General features: G+C 47.0%; 1 gene segment (V, D, J or C); it reads right to left on the reverse strand.

Annotated features, from left to right (window-relative positions):
* The window catches only part of LOC149128018 (immunoglobulin kappa light chain-like), an 80,567-nt gene that overhangs the window by 49,178 nt on the left and 6,726 nt on the right, over positions 1–24,663 (reverse strand). The window contains 1 exon segment of the V gene segment in view: positions 4,501–4,507. Within this exon segment, the coding sequence occupies positions 4,501–4,507 (7 nt within the window).

Here is a 24,663-nt window from a genome sequence, read left to right on the forward strand (position 1 = left end):
CTGGAGCCTGAACGGAGAAACTGCAGAGGAGAGGGGAGGGCTCGAACTCCTGGGATGAAAAGGCTGAGTCCCACACACCTGGGCCCCATGAGAGGCAGGCAGTCTGATACACAGAAGCAGAGGGCTGACCCTGCCCCTCCACCGCTACCCGCCATATGATGCAGGCAGGAGACCTGCAGGTTAGATATGGACAGCTTCCTGCAATTCTTTTCTTTATCTCTGAATTAGTGGCATTCTTTTAAACTACTACCAAGCTTAGCCAGTGCCTTTCCATTCGAAGGAAAGTTTTATGTTGTGGTAATCAAAAAACAAATTTTATGGCTTAAATTATTCCAGTGTTAGAATCAGATGGAAAATATTGCTGTTTAAAATGAAATAGTTCTATTTGTGTTACAAGTCACTTGTAGTCCTGCCTCCTTAGCCCTTGCGTAGACAGCTTCCTACCGGTTTTCCTTCCCTTTCTAGTTACGTATACATGAAAAATTTATGGAAACTTGACATGAAGGGTGATTCCATAAGGCAAGCTCAGGCCCCCACGTGGCTCAACAAAAGCTGACGGAGGGGGGGCACTAGGACGTGGGGCAAATCCCAGTTGACCTTAGATCCTGGAATATTGGTGCCAAGGCCTACTATGTGCCCATAGAGGTACAAATTTAGGCCAGGTGGGTACCCTGCTTGCAGGAGGGCAAGGAGGCTGGGAGCCTCAGTCTTCATCCTTCCCCCAAGAGGCCTGAACATGAGGCAGGCAAGGCCGCCCACACTGTTCCACTTCACCCAGCAATTGAGGATGCTATCACCAAACAGCCAATCCGAGGATGCTTCCTGTTTAGCTTTAAGAGGGTTGGGTGTTCAGAGTGGGGACTTGCAGGGCATGACAATGACAAATGTTGGGGCACTCTTCAAAAAGTATGCAACATAAGCTACACCCTTGCAGTTACACACGTGGCCCTACAGGGAGCTGCAGTGCTGACCTCCAAATGGAGGAGCCCTTGGAGGGCTTGGCCTGGAAACCTTAGAAGCTTACATGGCTCAGGCGATTTTTGCCATCTACTTCCCTCTCTTGCGTGGTCTCATGCAAATGTAGCCACTCTGATATTGTTTTCAATTTTGTTGCTTTTCTTTTGTGCCACAAAGAGAGTGAGTGAATTGGAGAACACATGAACTTACTTTAAACCTTACTCTCCGCCTAACCACTCCACACTTAGCATTTCCTATTCCTCTTCTTCTTCAACTCCTTCTATCTCCCCCAGGCTGTCCCTGTAATTTACTGCAAGAGAATTTCTTGACAGCTCAAGGGAAGAGAATAATCGTGCAAGCCCAAAGCCACTCAGTGCAGAGAAATTCCCGAGAGAGCAGTGCCAAGAGTAGATTACCGAGAACACTGACAGTAGAGCCAGAGTTCACTGGGGCCCTTTGTTGTCAAGTGGGAGCACAATTCTTCCCACACCCTGCCTAACTCCCGGCCATGCAGGGTTGCTGGGCACCATTCAATGGCGCAGCCCTGCTGCCAGAAATGAGGGCAAGGCAACGAGAGTGGGAGAAGAGGGTGGCCCAGAGAAGTTATGGACATTAACAATGCAAGTTTGTTACCTGCCAGGTCTCTCAGGATGAGCACTGTACAGTGGGAAAGCAGGAGCAGAAGAGAGGAATGGCAACTAAGGCACAGAGAGGATCAAAGAGTTGAGGGGGAAAACTAGCTAGAAGCAGATTACTGATCTGTGTTTCTGAATCTTCCACTGCTGTGAAACAATCTTCTGCAAACCCAGGAGCAAGGAATCCAGGGGCCCTTTCCAGCACTCAAGTGCTCTATGATGAGCCAGGAATTCCTGCTCCTCCAAGTCAAGTCTCTATGACCTCCTATGATGACACCGACTTCCTTCCCCTCTTTAAGTTAAGTTTTGATTGTTTTCTGTCTCCTAATTACTGCGGATGTCTTTTCTCCTCACTCCACCAGTCACATTGTTCGCCAATTTGGGAATATTAGAATAATCCTGATACAATACTACTCTTCCTAATCAGTCGACTGGTGGTTTCTAGAATCCATCCTACCTGTGGAGCACCTGTTACCAGTTTAGGGCTATGCTGGGCTCTGCAGAAGAGAAGACAAAGCAATTCCACATGTCTGGTGACTGTCCTGTGCCTCGGATGTCTGTAGCTATTTGAAAGACACTTAATCTTCACAACAAACACATTCAGCTTCCTAGTTCAATGGAGAGGATGAAGGTGAAAATAGAGATAACATATAAAAGGTCCATATCCCCTTAGTTTGCAAATTCTGTTACAGGTGGAATTCCAGCCACATAAATAAATGGGACCTGCCAGCATTTGGTGGAGAAGGCACCTGAGCAGGCCTGAGGCCTGGGAGCAGGAGTTGGCATGGTTGGAGAAGGAAGAGGTGACAGCGAAGCTCTGAAAGCCAAGCAAGGCTCCGAGAAGAGCAGCCACTACTTAGCTCTGTGGGTTTCCTGGTTCTGACCTGGTTGACCCAGGAGACAAGGTCTGTGGGAGTCTGGGGGTCTGTGTGTGGGGCTACCCAGCTGCCCCTTCACACTGCCTTGTAGGATCCGAGTCTGGTCCTGGGCAGTCTTGGGAGGTGGTTGTACATAGGAAGCTCCAATGAGAGCAAACTTAGCTTCCGTTCCCAGTCCCAGGAGTTAGGATTCAGGGCTGGGTTAGCAATGATAGCTAGAAATGTGGCCAAAAGTCCACTTCATAGCTCTATGCTGCAGCACCTGGGAACACGCGCAGGAACGCAGAGGAAATACTCTTTACCTTACCCAACCCTGAGGGTGCTCCGTGGACAGGAGTAGGCAGTCGGCACACGAAGGTGCTCCTTCAGAATCTGACGTGCAGAGGGAAGGGTCTGCTTCTCAGCCACCTCCTGGCGTGTGCGAGTAGAACTTGCTTTCCAGGTTCATGCAGTGCCTGTGTGGGAGTGTGTCTCACCAGATTCTTTCCATTGTGGGTCCACAGCCAAAACTCAGCCCAAAATCTCTTGTGCACAACTCCCAAGAAGTGCTATCCAATATAAGTGTTAAAGGCATGATCTGTCTGAGAGGTCACTCTTTAAATATCTGAGAAAGAAATGATAACAAATCCAGCACACCTAAGGCCCAGAGGCCTGATACCACTTACCCTCATGTCATTATAGCATGAACAGAACAAATGCAACCTGGAGACACATTTCCTGTTTCTGGTTGTACACCCCCTTCTTCCTCAGTCTCCAAAAGAGCAGTGTAACTGAGCTGCCCCTAGGCACCCTCTTCCATTGGCTCCTGCCTTGGGTAGTATTCCCAAGTTGGAGTGTCTCCATCATTGCTGCTCAAACCACACTGTCTGTCCATGACCTTTAGACACACAAACATGAAGAAAAAAATTATTAGAAAGAGCAGCTCACCTACTGCTACTGTAGCTGAGATCACGCTGTCTCACACAATTTTATCCCGCTCTTCCCACTGGATTCTCTGACCCTCCATGGGCTCCGTGAAGTCAGAGCCCTTCAACAAGACATGGGCTGCAGCTGGAAACTGTCAAACAAGAGGCTCTCCCTTGCATCTTCACACTTCTCCGTATTGCTGGGCTATTACAGTTTTTGCTGAGCAGCATTTCAGCCTGAAATTCCCACTGTGCAGAAGACACTTTGAGTTAGATGAGTTCAATCAGCAGACATTGTGCCTGGCTCAGGTCAGAGGATGGAGAGTGTTCTGTTAGGATGGGAACGTTCTCTCTGCATGTCAGACAGGGTGTGACCAGCGCCCGTGACTCCACTGAGTACTTGAAGCATAGTGAGTGCGACCAAGGACTTGGGCGTTTAATTTTAATTATTTGAAATAATAATTAAGTGCTTTGGATGAAAGCACACATCTGGGTAGTGGCTGCCATATTGGGTCTAACGATGAGGGACATGGGACTCCCCTTGCCTGGTTTTTCCCTGTCGAGTAGCTTGCTGGCCTGATCCAACCACTCATTTATAGGTGAGTGACATACATGTCCTAGGGCCAGGCACCATGTGAAATCTTGCAGATTCTAAAATAGGCATGTGGGTCTAGGCCTAGAGGGATCTCCAGCAGGCTACACACAAGCAGTAGAAAAGAGGTGACAAGCAGAGCCTAGAAGCCCCATCTAGACACCATCAGAGCTCCACTCTGCCCTTAGGGCCTTGCCAGCGTCAAGCACACAGTAGGAACCCAGATTGCTGATGGAATCACTATCCATTTGGACAGCTATTTGACTCTCATGTTTTTTTAAAAAGATTTATTCATTTATTTGAAAGACAGGGAGGCAGAGAAAGACTTCTATCCGCCGGTTTACTCCCCAAATGGCCGCAAAGACCAGAACTGTACCGATCCTAAGCCAGGAGCCAGGAGCTTTTCCAGGTTTCCCACGTGGGTGCATGGGCCCAAGGACTTGGGCCAGCCTCCACCACTTTCCCAGGTGCATTAGCAGGGGGCTGAATCAGAAGTGGAGCAGTTGGGACTTGAACTGGTGCCCGTCTGGGATGTTGGTGCTGCAGGCTAGGGCTTTAACCCACTGCACCAAATCGCTGCCCCTGACTCTCATATTTTACAACTCATTTCCCAAGGAGGGAGACACACAGTAGCAGCCTGTTCATGGCCTGTGTGGCTGAGCTTAGTGGAGGTAATTGGAAGCCAGCTGGGTGTGCCAGAAATTACATCCCCTGGGCCTGCACATGGGTGGGCTTCACTCCCCAGGCAACATCTGACTTTGAGATCACCCCCAAGGAGGTTTCTCCCCCATGACAGCCTCTCATCTTGGGCACCCCCTGCTGGCTCCACTGGGAACTTTTTGCTTCCCTTCCTCACCTCTCCCTGAACCTCCAGACTGGGCTCCTCAATCCCCCTGTGTGCCAATGCTCTGTCTGCTCTTCTCCTACCCCAAAATGGAAACAGTTATTGTTAGCCGCTTTAACAAACTTGTCCTCCTCGAGGCTCAGTGTGGTGAGGGGTCCTGAGGTGCCGTCAGCCTGGGTTGAGCACAGGACGCAAGGGGTCCCCACGTGCTCAGGGATGCAGACCCTCACTCTGGGCTTTGCTCTGCCCAGGCTGGGGGCTGGAGGGATGAATCTTCACCTTCAGCATCTTCAGAACCAATAGAAGAGATCAGAATGAGTGACAGAGCCCCTCCATGCACAGTCTCTAACCCAGGTGGCAGAGTAGGGTACAGGCTGGTTTCTGTTGCTCTTGACTTTTTCTTCACTTTTGATGATCTTCTGTTGAAGAAATCGTGACATGCTATTGAATATGAAAATAAAAATGAGGCACCGAAATGAAATCCTTGCAGTACCTCACTGTAAGCAAAAGTATGAATTAGAATTAAAACATTGTTTACATGTGAAGGAAAGATAATGATGCTACTAGATTAATGTACAGAGCATGTCTTGAAGGTAAAAAAAGTGGCATGGGTTTAAAACATGCAGAAACAGACAAAACAAACATGAAGACTGTGATAAACTATACTATGACAGAGCTTCGAATTGTGTACACACATAATATCTGTAATAGACACTCACGTGTACAGTTTGGACAGGCACAACCCAGAAAAACAATGTGTGCAAATGGGCAATGAAAAATATACCATATGATTTATGTCTTTTAGTGTATTTAAGAAATTGTGATATTTGTAGCAAGACAGAACTGGAGATCATTGTTAGGTAAAATAAGCCAGATGTGGAAAGACAAACAGTACATATACTCTCTTATATGTATAAGTCAATTTAAAAGTCAGTGAAAGAGTGATTACTGGAAGAAGGGAAGTGTAGCAGGGGTGTGGTGGGGGAGGTTGGCTAATAGGAACCATGAACACAGTAGGATGGAGGTGATGGGTTCTCCTGTTGCACAGCACACTGAGGTCAGAATAGTTGTCAATAATGGGTAATTTACTATATAAAAGGCTGGAAGAGATGATCTGGAAGGCTGCAAACACAAAAGATCAGAAAATGAAAAGGCAAATTGTTTGACCATCTTATGCTATGTATATGGGTTGAAACACCTCACTGTGCCCCATAAAATGGATAAGTATTACATATTCAAATGTTTTAAAAATAACTAAAGTACCATAGGAAAAGTTACTCAGCATGACTACTCACCAGGGGGGAGTAAATTTTAATCATGACAGCCCCTGCAGACTTGTCAATATAGATAAAATTTAAAAAAAGTTTGAAAGTATTGGGAAAATATTGATAAAATCAGAACTTCTGTTACATGATTTATTGAGTTTCAATATATTCAGTAATTTAGAAAATTCTTGGCAGTGATAACTAAAGTAAAACGTATGTCAACTTTATAACTCAGTGCTTCCATTCCTAGGGATTTTCTTAAGGGAAATGAATCCATAAAATATTCCAAGAATGTTCTGACAACTTTTTATTGTCACATCCCCAAAGTGAAAATTACTAATTGGGGAAGGAGTAAATGTTGGCATTTTTGTAGAAAGAAGATTATTCCACAGTAGAAAAGAGAAGATGTTTGCCATAGAAATAGCACCAATGAAATTCAAAATGTGATCAAAAGAAGCAAGGTATCATAGAGGTGACCCTGTAGGTTTGCAGTTATATGAAGTTCCAGAATAGGGAAAGTTGATGAGCCACTGATAGGAAACGCAGTGGTGGTGGTGTAGGTGGGGAATGGAGCATGACCTTGACAGGAAAGGAGATTGGGGGCCTTTGGGATGCTGGGATCAGGGTGTATCTTGATCAGGGTAATGGGTGGGGGAAGGTATATGTTTATATGCATTCAGAAGCACTAAAATTCACCTTATTTACAGTAATTTGCTTCACTATTGCTTAGTTATTATATTTTTAAAAAATCAATGAGAAGGAATTATGGACTCAGAGTATCAGAGTGTGTTTCCATCTTCCTTACAAGCACGGATACCAGGAAAACCAGCTTTGGAACCTCTGATTTCTTCTCTATCTATAGAGAATGTGGGACTAGTTGCAATAGATCATGAAGCCCATAAGGCAGTATTCCACGAATGGTGTCTTCAAGACTTGAGTAAATGGCAACTGGCAGCGTATATGGTAATTCTGCTGTTGATTTTGTTGTGCCTTGTTTTTGTTTTGCTTTGTTCTCTGCCATTTAAAACCATTTCTTCCAGAGAAGATATACAAAGACCACATTGTGTATGACTTCCTTTGCACACTTAGAAATGTCATTTTACAACAAATGTAAGGCTTGGGGTTATTTGGGTATTGTGTGTTCAAATAAGAAAGGTAAACTCTCAGGGAACTTATTCCCTGGCAGGACTCTTGAGCCCAGCAAAAAGATCCTGAAAATTGACCCTAATGTTTTGACCAGACCTCAGGGGACAGTCCAGCCAGCCTGGGAGGAAGGGTCATACTCAGGGTATAACCCTGCAGGAGGAAACATACAGTCTTGATGATTATTCTCCTGGGCAAGGTGTGTGCTCAGAAGTGCCGGAGGCCATGGGAGCCTTGGTTTGTTGATATTTTTATTATTGAGGCTTTGCAGGGAACTTAATTGGGAAAACTGGTAGAGGTACCTGACTGAAGTCCATCTATCAATTCATCTTCATTATTGAGAGGTGCTTGCTTAGTGATGGCCTCAAGATGAATATTAACTGGGGAATTCTTATTTTCAGTCTGGTCCTAAGGCTACAGGACAAGAGGGTTGTGCTCTGGGGACGCACAAATAAGCAGGCAACAGGGCAGGGCTGGGCCCAGCTTCAGGGTTGACTCAATTCAGTATCTCAGCAGTGTCCTTGGGTATCTTAGTCCAGCCCAGGGAAGCACAGCTTGGTCTAAGAACATGTTTCTCCCTGGGACCTTTTCTTGTTTTTAAATAAAAGATGTTTTAGGGACATTTGTCAGAACTTGAAATGGACCTAGGACTAGACGGATGTCTATTCCTTAGCTGTGTTGCGACTATGTATGACAATATCCCTGTCTGTACGGAACACACAGGAAAGTCTTAAGACAGTGGGGCTGTCAGGTCTTCAACATATGCTCAAGTATTTCCCACATAGGGAAAAATAGTTGTTTTTTATTTACAGCATTTTTGTGTGAAATGATTTCATTTTTCAAAATAAAAAAACTTATTGGCATGCTGGCCCCACTGCTCACTAGGCTAATCCTCCACCTTGCGGCACCAGCACACTATGTTCTAGTCCCGTTCGGGGTGCCGGATTCTGTCCCGGTTGCCCCTCTTTCAGCCCAGCTCTCTGCTGTGGCCAGGGAGTGCAGTGGAGGATGTCCCAAGTGCTTGGGACCTGCACCCCGTGGGAGAAAAGCAAAAGTACCTGGCTCCTGCCATTGGGCCCAAGGACTAGGACCGGCAGCCATTAGAGGTGAACCAAAGGCAAAGGAAGACCTTTCTCTCTGTCTCTCTCTCTCACTGTCCACTCTGCCTGTCAAAAACAAACAAACAAACAAACAAAAAGAAAAACTTATTGGCAACACCTTAATCACATTTATAACCATTTTGTAATGATCTTATTATTATTTATATAATGTAAGTAGTTACAGACATGTAAATAGAATACCACGTCTGGAAAAAAGCCCATGAGAGTTGCTCAGGCATGGAAAGCCAAGACACTGTGGGAAAAAAATGACCTAAATGAAAGATCTCTGTGAGTGAGATCCCAGCAGAAAGAATTGGCCATTAAAGAAGGAGGTACATTTCTCTGAAGGGAAGAAAGAACTCCCACTTTGACTATGGCCCTGCCTAAATAAGGTCAGAGTTTGTGAACTCAAGAGGCTTCCATAGCCTTGGCAGCTCATGTCAATTGTTAAATAACAATGGGAGTCACTGTGCATCTACTGCCCATGTAGCATCTCTGTCCTTCATATGTTAAACTATGCAAAATAACAGTAAAACTACTATTCAAACAGTACTCTATGCTTTGCATGTCTGTGTGGTACACTCTGTTGAAATCTTTACTTAGTATATACTAAGTTGATCTTCTGTATATAAAGATAATTGAAAATGAATATTGATGAAGAATGGGATGGTAGAGGGAGTGGGAGATGGGATGGTTGTGGGTTGGAGGGAGGTTATGGGGGGAAATCCGCTATAACACATAAGTTGTACTTTGCAAATTTATATTTATTAAATAAAAGTTGAAAAAAAAGAGAATACCACGAAAGTTGGTGTCACCCACAGACAGATCTCTTTTATTACCCAGGGACTGAACAGGCTGTGCCTACACCCCCTGGTTCTAGCCCTTTCTTTGCCCTTTGGCATTTATCAGCATGGCCAATGAAGTCAGATCTGATTACCTTTGTGAGAATTTCTGGTTCTGCCTTTCACTAGGGAAGCCTGGATTAGCAGAAACTAGCATGCACCTACTCCCACCCCCACCCCCAGCACCTTCTCCACAGGAAGGTGCCAAGATCACATCACCTGGGCAGGAGCTCTGAGCTGCCCTCGGTCCTCTGGAGCAGGTGGTGGAGGAGCCCGGGGAGAAGTCCCTGTATGAAGCTCGCAGGTCTGGGTGAGGGACCTGCTGTGTAGTGCGTATCCCTGCCATGCCGTTCTCTTCTTTTCCTCACTGGCACTGGGTGGAGACATCGTCTGACCCAGATCCCAGACTCCCTGTGTGCATCACCAGGAGAGGGAGTCTCCACCCCCATCAAGCCAGCACTTGTGCACTGGGAGGGATATCTTGGACCCCAATAAACATGGACACAGCTTTGAACCCCTTTGTCTCACATCTCTACCTTGGCTCCAGGAATCCCAGCCTGCCTCCGTTGCAGGGAGATTGGAAGCAGCTACCTCAGCTTCAGTGCTCAGGAATCAGGGTACGCAGGGGAGTATCCCTGAGGCAGGATTACAGATGGCCAGAGCATGGTGGTGCAGCCTGGAAGCAATCCTCCTGCTGCTTGTCCTGGGGCCTGACCTTCATGGGAACTCGATTGTGGCAGCCAGGATCCACTTTCAGAGAGATGCAATTCCAAACAGAGCAAACTCTACTAGGTGGAGGCATCAGTGTGAATACTGATTACTCTCATTCTTTCCTCCTCGCTGTACTTTTGTAACTTCTGCCAAGTCTATCTGTCACTGCACTAAAGCAAGAGAAGGGAGCTGTGACTGCACAGGGCCCAGACTGAGCCTCTGCTAAGACAGCCCTCCATGGGTGATGATGGGAGGAGGTTCTTAAATGCCTCGGCTCCCTCACCTCTCAGGTAGAACAACCCCAGAGGCAATTGCCCTGTGCTCACAGGTGTACTTGAGTGTCACTCATCACAGGTATGAGTGCCTTACCCGAGAGTCTTATATTCACGTTCTATTCCCTGTTTCTCTTTCCTGTGGCCTTCCAAGGTTCCTGCATCCCATAAAGGTAATGCCAGCACCAGAGTCCTTGCCTTGTATGGACCCTCATAATACAGTGGACAAGTCTTTATTTTGGAGTACATCTGTGGCTCCAATTCTTGTCACTTCTCCTTTGTTAAAGCATAGAATAATTCAACACATTCAGAAGCATTCAATCTATCATCTCTTACAATGGATTTAGATGCTTTCCTTTAGGTCTCCAAAATAGCTGTGTACCACGAAGTCTACAAGGTAGGCAGCAGGACAAGAAACCACCCAGCCCCTAAGACCTGCAGCTCCCCTGGCCCCAGACTCTCAGACTTCTTCCAGTTCCCTGGCTTCATCAGTCTTCATTGTGATTTTATTCTATGTCAGCAGGGGGGAGTGGTAGGAATAAGAGTTGAGGGGCAAATGGTGGAGAATAATACCCATGATACAAAAGCTACCTGAATCCCAGTAATGACACCTTTCATGGCAAAAGGAACTTGGGAGATGTGGCTAAATGAAGGACTTTGAAATTGTGGGGTTACCTGGGAATATCCAGGTAAGATCATCTAATCACAGAAGTCCCTCCAATAGGAGAAGGACTCCAGGTAGGGAGGAGATGTGACAATGGAAAGGGATGTTGGAGAGATGGTGGGAAGGGGTTGTGGAGCAGGGGATTGGGAGCATCCTGAAACTGAAAAATCAGGGACTTCACACCTTTGCAACTGGAGCCTGCAGAAGGAACATGCTCCTACAAACTTGCTGATTTTAGTTCGGTGAGAATGCTAACCTACAGAATGACACAATCCTCAATGTTTGTTGTTTGAAACCATCGAGATTTGGGCAAGGTTAGAGCAGCAATAGGAAGCTAATAGAGCAGAGAGAATGGGTGGATGTCCTGATTTCCCAAATGCATCCATCATGTCATCACTGGGTGACAATGTTGGTAGGAGATGGAGAATACCTTGTTGTCAGGTGTTTGGTACCACAGTGCTTCTTTGGTGGAATATCTGTCGGGTAAAACATTGTGATCAGCTCCTGTGCTCTCTGGGAATGTGGGAGCCTGGGGCCACTCAGGCGGATTGTGAGAGGACCTTGGATGGATCAGGAACTCGTGGTCCTCAGCCCCATGAAGGGAGTATGTGGGCCTGCCTCTAACACAATCCACCGTTGCCTCTTAGGAGAATATTTTCCATTCATTCTGGACAGCAAGTTTGGTGCGGGGTGACCGGGGTGACGAGAGGGACTTGCTTAGCTGAAGTATGGACATGACTACAACTTTAGTTGTGTTAGTTGTGTTCACGAAGCATTTTGAAATGTTTTCTATGAATAGCAATTGTATGGGCTTATCATGGATGATGGGAGGAATCCTGAAATTAGAAAATTGATGGTCACTTATCTCTGTGATATGAACTCAAAATCAAGAGTTTGTCTGTGTGCTCCTTCTCTGCTCGGCTACTTCTGAGGACAGTTAGGAAAATACACTTTTGCACCTTTTTCTTACACTGCCCCCTCCAGGGCAAGTTGCTGAGATGCAGGAAGCTGTCTCCAAATGGGTTCCAAGGAGGAGGGATGCCACTGGGGACCCACAAGGCTCCGTATGAATACAGGTTGGCATGTCTCCTGGGACATCTGGTTTTCTGATCTGGACTTTGATCAATGGGTAACTCGGCACCTGGAAGGAGCAAGAAACCAATAAGCCCTCATGGACACAAGGATAGAACAGGACGTGACCACCCATCTGGCTGACTGTGGGATAGCTTCAGTCCCAGGCTCTGGAGAGAAGCTCTGGGAACAGGGCAGCATCACGGGACGCTCTCAGTGTAACCTGAGGTCTTGTGAGGTCAGAAGCAGCCCTGTCTCATCCAGCCTGGCCTGGGAGCTGCAGGTGTAGTGAGCCTGCCAGTCCTGGGAAACTCCTGGAGAGGAGCTCCATCTCAGGACTCAGGGATGAACAGGGATTCTGCGAGAATCTGTGCTTACTTTCCCCCTGGGAGCGTGGGGCTCAGTGCCAGGACAGCCTTCCCAGATAATCAGCTGCCCAAACATGTTCCCCTTGTAGCTTCAGTCCAGAAACTAGGGACTGTGTGGCATCTTCAAGGTGAGCTTCCTAGCCAAGCTCCTCTGCCTCGTGGGGATGGATGTTTCAGAGTGAACCCAATTTCTCCTGCAGATCATGAGCTGCTACTTGAGCTTTAGACACAGCGATCGTGTGTCCAAATGTGCTTCAGAAATTACCATGCAATATGTGGAGTAATTTTCCCTGAAATATTAGAGACCAAGGCACAAGTCCAAGGCCACCTATGAGGTAGAGATGCCAATAGCCTTGAAGCTCTCTTCTGCCTCCCTGAGTATCCTGGAGTGCTTTGCCCAGGCTCCAACCTCAAGTCCACTCCCTCTGTAGAGCCTCACAAGGTTCCTGTTCAGTAATGAAGAATGAACTTGCCCACCAGCCCCTCAAGCTGGGGCTGGGCTCTGCTACCTCCCCTTTAATAGATTGTGCCCGAGCATAGCATTGACAGCCATTTCTATCTGGCTTCTTGTACAAAGGCAAAGCAGGGAAGTCCCAGAGTTCCTACTGTCATGTTTCAGCTTGGCTCTGTTCTTAATAGGAACAGGACAAATGTAGTCTCACCCTTTGAGAGAAGCAACACATGGCATTGCCTGGATGGGTTTCCTCACAAGCTTCAGGGGGCAGCTTGTGCTTCCACTGTCTCTGGCGATCCTGGCAGCATCTCTAGATGACTATGACCATCACCTGTAGAAGCAGCAGAGAGCTAGGGACCTAAGGAGGCGCCCAGGCTGCTAATTCTTAGGGCTACTGTGGAGGCTCTTGGAAAAACCCCCTCCAATTTCCAGGGAAGTGACTTTGATATTGTCTTCCCCCTTTGCCATAAATGGAGTGGAAGCTGAAGACTTGGGATGTGTGACTGCCTGCAGTGCTCTGTCAGGTCCCCAATCAAGGACAGCCTTTGAGGGCTGGGGATGGCTGCCCTGACACCAAGACAGCTGCTCCACGCTGGGAGCACCATCCAATCTGTGAAGGGACTGTGTGGTAGAGGCCCACAGCCTGATTCCGTGGTTTTCTGACCTTAGGAAGCAGGGCCAGGTTGAAGAATTATTAGCTCACCTTTAGCTCAGTTCTTTGTGCAGAGAAAGGAGAAGGAGACTGGAACCAAGTTATGATCTCCAAGGATGTGTTGCATGGATTGATTTGTGGATGTTTCCACTATCTATCACAGTGTAACAGATCACCCCAACAGGTAAAGAATCGAAAGGATGACGTTAAGTCCATGACTTGTGGGTTGCTTGCGCGGCTTCTCTGTTGTTCTGCCTGGGCTTTCATGCAGCAGAAGGCATCTGAATCAGCTGGGTGAGTCCACATTGCTCTCGCCCACATCTCTGCCATTCGGTCCTGGTGATGCTGATGGGCCGGGGTTCCCCTAGCAGCATGTCGAGTGAGAGAGGGAGGAGAAGTCCACGCAACGCTGACACTCAGGGTTAATTGGCACAGAAATTCAACTTAACCCTAAAACTTTTCAATTGCCACGCTCTGGTGATTGTGAACAATGTGATGGATGCGATGCCGCCGCTCAAAGGAAGAAGCACTCACACTGCTCATCCTCCCAGACTTCTTGTCAGACTCCTGGGGCGGTGTCCTGCCCACAGGCTGGGGATGTGGTGCCCCCACATGTCTCTCAGCTTTCTACAGGCTGTCTCAGCCCAATTAGAGTTTGCCGTCACTCAGCACTGCAGACCAGATGCGATGAGGTGCTCATACAAGAGGGGTGTGGTAGTGGGAGGAGGAGAGGGGCTGCCATTTCAGAGCTGTCCCCAGCCTGCTTCCCTGAGAAGGCCACAGCCCTGGCCACAGCCCTGGGCTGGAGCAGCAGCTGTGGCATGTCTGCAGGGGATAAGAAAAGGTGAAGGTGCCCCGAAGTTAGCATGGCTGGTAATGGTTGGAGTGACGTCTGTCCAGACCTGGAGTCTGACCCAGGCAGGCCGTGTGTCTATGGGGCAGTGGGAGCCAGCAGGACACTGAGAGGTGGCCTGGTTTCTGCTGGTGCTGGGCTGGGATGCTGTCAATCTTCTGGAAGGCCCTGCAGCAATCCATGACCTTCTGTCCTGGGCAGGGGGGCTGGATACTGACCACGTGAGGTCCCCACTAACACCTTAACAAGCTTGACTTGCCCAAACATTAATACCAAGCAAATAGTGCCTTCCATTCTACATAGCTCTGATGGGGTGGGGGTGGGGGAGGCCAAACAACCTCATCTTCCAGGAAATATTTGTGTTTAATGCAAGCACACACTGAGGTTGAAACCTGCCTCTCCCTTCCTCCCCAGGGTCAGAGCAGCATGAAAATGAGGAGCCAGTCTGGGTTTCCCAAGGCACGAGTGCCTGTTGAGGCTGATCCTGCTTAGAGAGGGTCAGGAAGGTGTATGGCTCTGTGAGGACTGCCTTGGGTACCAACACACCCTGGGCAGGGCCGCTTAGGCAACAGAAGTTAACTTCTCACAATTCTGGAGGCTAGTGAGTTCAGTGTCAGGATGCAGAGGGGTCTGTGTTCCTTTGTTAGCATCCTCTTGTCTGTGCTGCCGACCTCACCAGCCTTTCCCTCTGTGTGTGGAGTGGGTGGTAGAGCACTGGCTTCTCTTCTTGTAGAAGAGCAATCCTACTGGGTCCTGACACCTCCCCCACCTCCTTCATTCCCTCCTTTAACCCTGATTCCTCCACAGAGGCCCTGTATTTGCATATGGCCACATTGGAGTTAGGGCTCCAACAAAGGGAATTGGGAGACACAATTCATCCTGCGACAGATAGGTGTTGGGGGACACAGCCAAGGCAGTGGGGCAGCAAGCCAGGTTCCCAGTCTCAGAGCACAGAGTGCATTTTCCCTGCAACCCAACACACTGGCAGCGCCTCCCTTCCTGTTCCTGGTCCATCTGGTGTCACCAATGAAGTAGAGGGGCTCCCTGTTGACAGTGGGGCAGAATCACTCTGACTTCCTCCTCTTTCTGTGATTGGGCCTCTCTCGTTTGTTTTGACTATTTTGTGACAGCATCCTGCTGGATTTGAGAGGTAGAGTACCAAGGGTTTTTTTTTTTTTTAAGGTTTCTCTTGGTTTGTTATTTGAGCTATATATATGGAGAGAGACTGTGGGAGAGACAGAAAGATCTTCCATCTTCTTGTTCACTCCCCACATGACTGCGATGGCCAGGACTGGGCCACGCTGGAGCCAGGAGCCAGAAGCTTCATCCTGGTCTCCCACATGGGTGGCAGGAGCCCAAGCATTCAGGCCATCTTGTACTGCTTTCCCAGGCCATTAGTTGGGAGATGGATAGGAAGTGGAGTAGCTGGGGCTCAAACTGGCGCCCGAATGGGATGTCAACCTTCCAGGCGGCAGCTTTACCTGCTGTGCCACAGCACCACCCTTTCACTTGTTTTTTTTTTATATATATATTTAAAAGCAAGATTTGTTAAAGTGAGAGACCTCCAGCCAGAGTGGCACAGACATGGGGCTCCAAGAGAGGAAAAACCCGAAGAGGCCCATGGTACTGGGGTTTTAAGCACAATTCTGGGAAGAACAAACTAGACATTCAGTTACAAGGTGGAGACAAAGCCCACCAAAAGACCTGGTTTGCAATCTTTCATTCTATCTTGAAAAAAAAAAAAAGAGCCATCAGAAGGGGGGGTACTTAATTTGCTGTATAGGAAACTGGGTGCTGAGAAGGAATTCCACTCCCTTGCTATTCTCATGATAAGATTGGAAACTTTCAAGGAGTAGGGCAGGCAGGCACTTTTAACCTTGCTAAGGCTTTGTACCCTCAATTTCCACTGGGACCACCCTGACTACCTGTTAACTCATCTGACTCCTCAGAGTCCTTCCTGCCCCCAGAAGAATGGCCCCTGACTTCTGTTAGGGGAACTGCACAGTGACTGCTCTGGCTGCTTCAGGCTGAAAAGGGGCATCATTCAGAATGGCACCAAGCAGGGTTCCAGCAGGAGGTGGCTTCTTGAGGGGGACAGAGTGCCAGCTTGCAGAGACTGCTTCACCTGAGGTTTCATGTGCGTGGCCATCTGGAATTTTTCTGCTTCAAGTCTGGAGAAAACAAATCGAAGAAGCAGTTCAAACTCACAGGGTTTAAAACAAAGGACAGAGTCATTATTAGAGGACGTACCAAAGCTGCTGTCTAAACCACAAGGAAGTTTTCCCATTGAGAGGCATAGAAATGGACAGAAGGGGCTTGATAATAATCAGGTAGACCTTCAGGCCTGGCCAGGTATATGACCTTGCTCCAAGCTGCACCCAGTCTCCCTGACAAGTTTATCTCTGAGAAAGCAAAAGCAGAATGCGGTTTTCGGCTGATACCCTAACGGGCCATCAGGGCCTCGGGTCCGATCAGGGAGTCCTTGTAAAACGACAGAGAGTGGCCCAGGCCTGAATTTCAAGATTCCTCCAAGCTCTTCTCCCAGTCCTGCTGGTCAGGCCGATCCCTGCACAAGGAAGCTGAGTTGGACCAGGCCAGCGTTCCCAGAGCTGAGAGGAGGAGTGTGAAGTGTGCAGCTCTGGCTTTACAGCTCCTGAGCCTCCAAAAGAGCAGGGTCTTGCTCCCTGCTGGGAAGTGCGATTCCCGGCCCAACACCCGTTCAGCTGTGGGGGTCTGGTGCCCAGCCTCGAGGCCTTCTGGAAGCACTGGAGTGTTGCCCCAGCCAGGGTCATCAGTTATCTCAAGGCCTTCTCCCAGGCCCACGCAAAGGGCCGATCCACGCAAGAGGGAGGGGTGGTGTTTCACAGTCCAGCACACACACAGGCTTGTCAGGAACTGGGGTCCAGCCCAGAGAAATCGTTTGAACATGCCAGGGAGTGCCCCGTCCAGAGTCCTTCAGTCAGCTCAAGGCGTTTTCCTAGTTCCTTAGTGAAGATCCTCACGGGAGAAGAGAGGGTTTGGATAGAGTCTCAGCTCCAGGGGATTGCTCTGCCCTTAATCAGCAAGCCCGGCCATGGAGTCTTAAGAGTGACAACCATTGGCTGGCGCCACGGTTCACTAGGCTAATCCTCCGCCTGTGGTGCTGGCACCCCAGGTTCTAGTCCCGGTTGGGGCTCTGGTTCTGTCCCAGTTGCTCCTCTTCCAGTCAAGCTCTCTGCTGTGGCCCAGGAAGACAGTGGAGGATGGTCCAAGTGCTTGGGCCCTGCACCCACATGGGAGACCAGGAGGAAGCACCTGGCTCCTGGCTTTGGATCGGCGAAGCACTCCGGCCAAAGCGGCCATTTGGGGGGTGAACCTCGGAAGGAAACCCTGTCTCTCTCTCTCTCTTTCTAACTCTGCCTGTCAAAAAAAAAAAAAAAAAAAAAAGAAAAAGAAAGTAAAAAAAGAGTGACAACCACTCTAATTGCTCTTAACTGTCCAACAGGTACATGGTATTATTGAGAAAATGAGAATTGTTATGTAGGAGGTTGAAATTTTCAAAAAAAAAGTAGAGCAGTCCGCATACTACCCAGTCTGGTGGATGATCCGACCATGGCTGGAGTCCTACTCAAGCAGGGCCCACGTCCATTTGGAGCTGTTATCCGAGACATAGTACCAAAATGTTATGGGAGAAACAGCAGCAGAGAAAATATCATTACCTCAGTTCTTGTCTCACATGGAAGGATTTCCAAGCGGATAGGCAGATTTAGAAGCATGATTTATTAGAGTGGGAGACCTGCAGCCAGAGAGGCATGGGGGGTGCTCCAAGAGAGGAAAACACCCCACATGTGGTCTTTTCCCAGGCATCACGATGCTGACCCTCTCACAGTCATCGCTGGGACCGATTCTGTGGGAAACACAAGGATCCCTTTTCTCAATAATCAGTCATGTCTTTGAAGGCAGAGGGCATTGAGAAAAGAGATCAGTCACAAATCATCAAGGACTGGAACCTGTGGTCTATGGAAGATGTCGAAGTTGGGGTTTTGACAGAAACAGTGGCACTGAGGGCCCCCGCAGGGCACCACGACAGCAGTGGGCTGGGAGGCGGAGGGCTCCAGGCTCCTGCTCTGGGTCTCTCGATCTGGCCTCGCTCCTGCCATCCTGATGTCCTCTCAGAGTTGACGGCGAGAAGCACAGCAGCTGCATGAGCCAGGAAGACATCTGGGGCCACCCAGCCTCTGCACCAACAGCAGTGAGGCTTGATCCTGGCTATGACCACTGGGAGTGGTCAGGCCTGCTCGTGACCTCCAGCACTGAGGAAAGCGGCTTTCTAGGGTGATGACCACATACCCATGCTGTTAAATAATAGAGAAGCCAACAGCCACATACATCTGTGGAACCTGTGAAATACACCCAGTTTAACCTAGGAAGTAAGTGTGTGATTTAACTAATTATAGTGGACATTCTGCAGCTCCGCCCTGTCGGCATTTCCCATGCATGGCCACACAGCAGCAGCATCTGGACCATCAAGCTGCTGGGTGTTGACACGTGCACCATGGCCAAGGCAGACCCAGCAGGTGGCTGGATCTTTGTGTCTGGATTCTGCTGACTCAGGCAGATGATGGAGACTGTCTCTCGGAGACACTGAGAGGTAAGGTGGATACCCGGGCTTGGAGTGCTGCCAGGGGAGTCTGAGATGAAAACAAAACACAGATCTACTCCAGTGATCTTGCTGCTCCACCCTGTCCTGCTGGTTGATCAACAGAGTGACGGATGCTGTGCTCACTGAGCAGCAGACTAAGTCTCATGGAACACATGAACCCGAGCACATGGGGCTCCTCACGTCCTCCTCTTTTAGCTGGAGCCACAGCTCCGAGACCCAGAGGGTGGGAGCCTTGTGTCCAGAGTCCTGTGCTGCACCTGCTTCAGCTTGATCCACCCCAGAGGCACTGACCTACCCACTGCTAAGGGCTCAGGTCACATGCAGAATCCTCGTGGGACATGAGTGCCAATGGCATGACGGTGAAACATGGGTCTCCAGGGCTTCATGAGTGTGACCCTTGCCCAGGTGTGATGAAAAATATGACAAGTTTTATCCTTAAGAGAGCCAAATTACAGACAGCATATGCAATTTTTAGTTTTATGCCACTGGTTGGCTTTTGTATGACTTAGGAGTTAAAACTTATTTCTCAATAAATAATGGTTTATCTGAAATCTCCTGATTGTTGTACTTCCTGAGATGACTCTTGGTCTTGCTGTGGATTCTGTCACGTGGGCTCAGGGCTGCCTCCTCCACATTCAGATGCATCTCGAGATGACCCCAGCCCTTCCCCGATCAGCACAGACATACCGCCTCCCACCTCCAGATCTCATACACCATTACCTACTACTCTCCTCACACTTCTCAACAACTGAAACCATTCTATTCTCTTCCATTGATGGAGTTATTGGTTACCATTGGTCTTTCTTATGTACGTGGGGTCAAAATTGCCCAATTTCTTTCTGTGTACCTGTCCCTCATAAGACAGCTTTGACTGGTTCCTGACAGCTCATACAAAGAGAGAAACATTGAACACAAAAATATGTCTGTTCTTGTTTTTGGTACAAAAAACTGTTGGTGCATCGATTCCATCAAAATATATCATTACTTTCACAGTAGAAAAGTTCAATGGACCATGGAAACAAATTTGCAGCAGTAACAGGCATGGTTTTGAAATGAAATAAACACAGTTTTATGTAAAATGTACCATGAAGCTCTATCACACTCCTCAAGGGGAGAAAAGACTTCACAGCGTGTAGTGTTGATTGCGAGGGTGGGAAGATCAGACTTGGGACTGCAGAGTAGGGTGTGACCACTGACTCAGGCATGGGCTTGACACCAGGGACAGATTCCTGGTAACTGTCTTTTCCTTAAGCTCTGACATTGTCAGAGCTCCTGGTGGGAAGATGATGGCATATTCCCAGAGTAAGTATGATACAAGCTGAAAATAAGGTTCAAAACCAATGCAAACAGCTCACACATACACTAAAATATCTTACCAAATATTATCTATCTGTTCTTGGATATTTCTTTTAACCATGATGTCTCCCAACTCAAGATTCTTCCATAGGCTGTTCTCTACCTTGAAATCACCTTGTAGAGAAAATTGATAGAAATAGGTGGCGCAAAGTCCTTGGGCCCCTGCAGCCACCTGAGAAGAAGCTCCTGCCTCCTGCCTTCGAATCTGCTCAGCTCCGGCCGTTGTGGCCAACTGGGGAGTGAACCATCAAATAGAAGACCTCTCTCTCTCTTCTTCTCCTCTCTCTGTGTAACTGTGACTTTCAAATAAAATAAATGGCTCAGTAGGCTAATCTTCCACCTGCGGCACGGGCACACAGGGTTCTAGTCCCTGTTGGTGCGCCGGATTATGTCCCTGTTGCCCCTCTTCCAGGCCAGGTCTCTGCTATGGCCCGGGAGTGCAGTGGAGGATGGACCAGGTCCTTGGGCCTTGCACCCATGTGGGAGACCAGGAGAAGCACCTGGCTCCTAGCTTTGGATCAGTGTGGTGCACTGGCCTGAACGCTCTGGCCACAGCATCCATTGGAGGGTGAACCAACGGTAAAGGAAGACCTTTTTCTCTCTCTCTCTCACTGTCCACTCTGCCTGTCCAAAAAAAGAAAAAGAAAACAAACAAACAAAAAAAAAAACAAAGTGGCTTGCAACAGTAGCATTTATGTTCATGTTTTCAGATGTTCATGCTGATACTAATTCACTAGTCCAGGCATGGTCATTTGAGTGGTTCTGTGGCAGGGCACTGAGCTCCTCTGGCCTCTGGACTGTGCCTGATGTGGGGCCAAGCTCAAAGGGACAGTGCCTGCTCATGGCAGGGACCCATGGCGTGAGGCAAGCTACATAGGCAAACTTCAGTTTCCACACCCCAACAGATTCAAAATTGTATTTATTCTTTTGCATTCATATTGTCTCAGGTGTCAAAAACCTTTACTTCTTTTAGTTTTCAAGGTGTCAGATCAGGCCATTAACAATGATTTTTTGTGAATTTAAAATCTTTATTTATATAAATATATACATAATTCTAAATCATATATTGTTTTACATATTGTTTTTTAAAATACTACCCCCTAAATAAATCATTAATACCAAGGTTTTTGGGAAAGTATTAGTTTCCTCTGAACTTGGAAAGAGGGGGAAAGCAGAAGAGAATAAGTATTTACTATAGATGTAACCTCTTACTAAAATGGCAGTTAGAGAAAAAGATAAAGCACTAGTATTTCATTAAATTTTTTAATACTTTTTTATTTTTATTTTTTATTTGACAGAGTTTAGAGTTACAGACAGAGAGGGAGAGAGAGAGAGAGATAAGGTCTTCCCTCCGTTGTTTCACTCCCCGAATGGTTGCAATGGCTGGAGCTGCGCCAATCTGAAGCCAGGAGCCAGGAGCTTCTTCGGGGTCTCCCACGTGGGTGCAGGGGCCCAAAGACTTGGGCCATCTTCTACTGCTTTCCCAGGACACAGCAGAGAGCTGGACTGGAAGAGGAGCAACCAGGACTAGAACCCGGTGACCATATGGGATGCCAGTGCCTCAGGCAGAGGAATAACCTAGTGTGCCACAGCACTGGCCCCTCCTTAACTTTTAAAAGGAGAAATATATTTATTGACATCTATTGATAAGGGAAAATTCACTTTCATGAAGTGATGGACAAAAATATAATCTGAATGATAGAAACTCAAAAACAATCACAAGTGTAAGTTCCAATTTAAAATCTAACTTGTGTGACTGTTGCAAATGTATGTTCAAATCCTTCAGTGAGCGGTTGTAGTTGAGCAGTATGGGGAACAATCTTTTGTTTAGTTCTGGCTTATTTTGATTTGTTTTCTTTCTCTTCATACTATTTGCTGAATTCCTCCACTTAGAGTAGGGCTAACTATAATATCAATAAGCAACCTGCTAATAGATCATCCTAGAAATTAAGAATGAGAATCCGAGGTGGGGGAAGGGTTGGAATGTGGACGAGAAGCAGGGGGATGCCCCAATTTGGTCCTAAATCTGTATATATAAAAATATATGTAACTTGTGTAACTTAAATGTTCAAAATGTAAACAATAAATAGTTTTAATTGGTAAAGTGGGAAATAATCCCCCCAAATGATGTTTTTTATTCTTGACATTAAAATCAAATTTTGTTTTGTGAGAATTGTTAAATGTTGGCTATGTTTTCAGCATGTGAGTTTCAATATATTTTCTTAACTTGCTTCTTTGAGTTAAAGAAAAACCAAAATCCTTCTTTGCTGAAATAAATATTCACTGAAACATAGCATCTAAAATAATTTGTCAGTATCTTGTTGCCTTATGGAAATGCAGGTTTTCTTTTTTAATCATTTTATGCATTTGAAAAGCAGAGCAACAGAAAGAAAGAGATCTCCCAGCCCGTGGTTCACTCCCCAAATGTCCACTACAGCTGGGGGCTGAGCCAGGCTGCAGCCAGGAACCTGGAACTCCATGCAGATTTCTCTGATGGGTGGCAGAGGCCCAAGCAATTGGCCCATCTTCCATTGTTTCTCAGGTGCTTCAGCAGGCAGCAGGACAGGAAGCAGAGCAGCCGAGATACAAACTGGCGTTCTGATATGGGAGCCTGTGTCATTGGGACAGCTTAACCCACTGCTCCAAAACGCCAGGTCCAGACTGCAAATTTTCATTCAGCAGTTGCTTTGCATTTGCTTCAGGTTCTCAGAGATGCTGTGTGCTGCTGGCTACTGGCTATTGAGGAAAAAGAGTGCTACATCCTTGTGCATCTGTGTGCACTCAAGAAAGGTTTTCAAAAGCTGTCTGCACCTTCATGTTTATTGCAGCTCATTTCACAATAGCTAAGACCTGGAATCAACCCAAATGCCCATCAACAGTAGACTGGATAAAGAAATTATGGGGCATGTACGCTATAGAATACTATACAGCAGTCAAACACAATGAAATCTGGTCATTTGCAACATAATGGAGGAATCTGGAAAACATCATGCTGAGTGAAATAAGCCAGTCCCAGAGGGACAAATATCATATGTTCTCCCTGATCGGTGACTACTAACCGAGCACCACAAAGGAAACCTGTTAAAGTGAAATGGACACTATGAGAAACAGTGACTTGATCAGCCCTTGCCCTGATGGTTGATGTACAATTTAATACTTTATCCCTTTTAGTATTTTTTTGTTCTACTTAATACTATTGGTTGAACTCTGTAATTAACACACAATTATTCTTAGGTGTTTAAATTTCACTGAAAAGTGATCCCTGTTAAATATAAGAGTGGGAATAAGAGAGGGAGGAGATGTACAATTTGGGACATGCTCAAGCTGACTTGCCCCAAATGGTGGCATTAGAAATGTGCCAGGGGATTTCACTACAATCCCATCAAGGTTGCATGTACCAATGCCATCTCACTAGTCCAAGTGATCAATTTTAGTTCACAAGTGATCATACTGATAGGTCTAAGAGTCAAAGAGATCACATAACCAAGACTAGCGTCTGCTAATACTAACTGATAGAATCAAAAAGGGAGAGAACGATTCAACAAGGAAAGCAGGATACACAGCAGACTCATAGAATGGCCGATGTCCTAAACAGCACTCTGGCCTCAGAATCAGCCCTTAAGGCATTCAGATCTGGCTGAAGAGCCCACGAGAGTATTTTAGGCATGGAAAGCCAAGACACTCTGGAAAAAAAAAAAACTAAATGAAAGATCTCTGTGAGTGAGATCCCAGTAGAAAGAACGGGCCATCAAAGAAGGCGGTACCTTTCTCTGAAGGGAGGAGAGAACTTCCACTTTGACTATGACCTTGTCTAAATATGATCAGAGTCGGTGAACTCAAAAGGCTTCCATAGCCTTGGCAACTCATGACAAGAACCTAGAGAGATTACTGATGCCATAAACAAGAGTGTCCATTTGTTAAGTCAACAACAAGAGTCACTGTGCACTTAACTCCTCATGTATGATCTCTGTGAATGAATATTGATGTGAATGGAATGGGAGAGGGAGCAGGAGATGGGAGGGTTGCGGGTGGGAGGGAAGTTATGGGGGGAAAAAGCCATTGTACTCCATAAACTGTATTTGGAAATTTATATTTACTAAATAAAATTTTAAAAAGAGAAAAAATAAATAAATAAAAATAAAAAAGGGTTTTCATTTATTGTCTATGTATTTATATGATTGCTATATACATATAAAATGCAAATCACAGTTTTCTATTTATTATGTCATCTTAGGAGCTTTTCTTGGTATGATCCCAGACTTGCTGATAATAGTTGAAAGTGCACCCAGATTTACTCCAGGGACTGTAAATAACTGTTCAACCTGGGGGAGCTGGGGGAACAGTGGTCACCCTGGGCTCTCAGCTGTTGGTTCCCATCGTCAGCATCATGCTGGAAGCACATTGGCCATGAAGCCTTTCCCTCTCTGGTTTCCTGTTGCACGGCTCACTGCAGGACCTT

This window comes from Oryctolagus cuniculus, chromosome 2, assembly GCF_051225735.1.
Source record: "Oryctolagus cuniculus isolate XC-2025 breed Fujian yellow rabbit chromosome 2, ASM5122573v1, whole genome shotgun sequence".
In the NCBI taxonomy this organism is placed as follows: Eukaryota; Metazoa; Chordata; class Mammalia; order Lagomorpha; family Leporidae; genus Oryctolagus; species Oryctolagus cuniculus.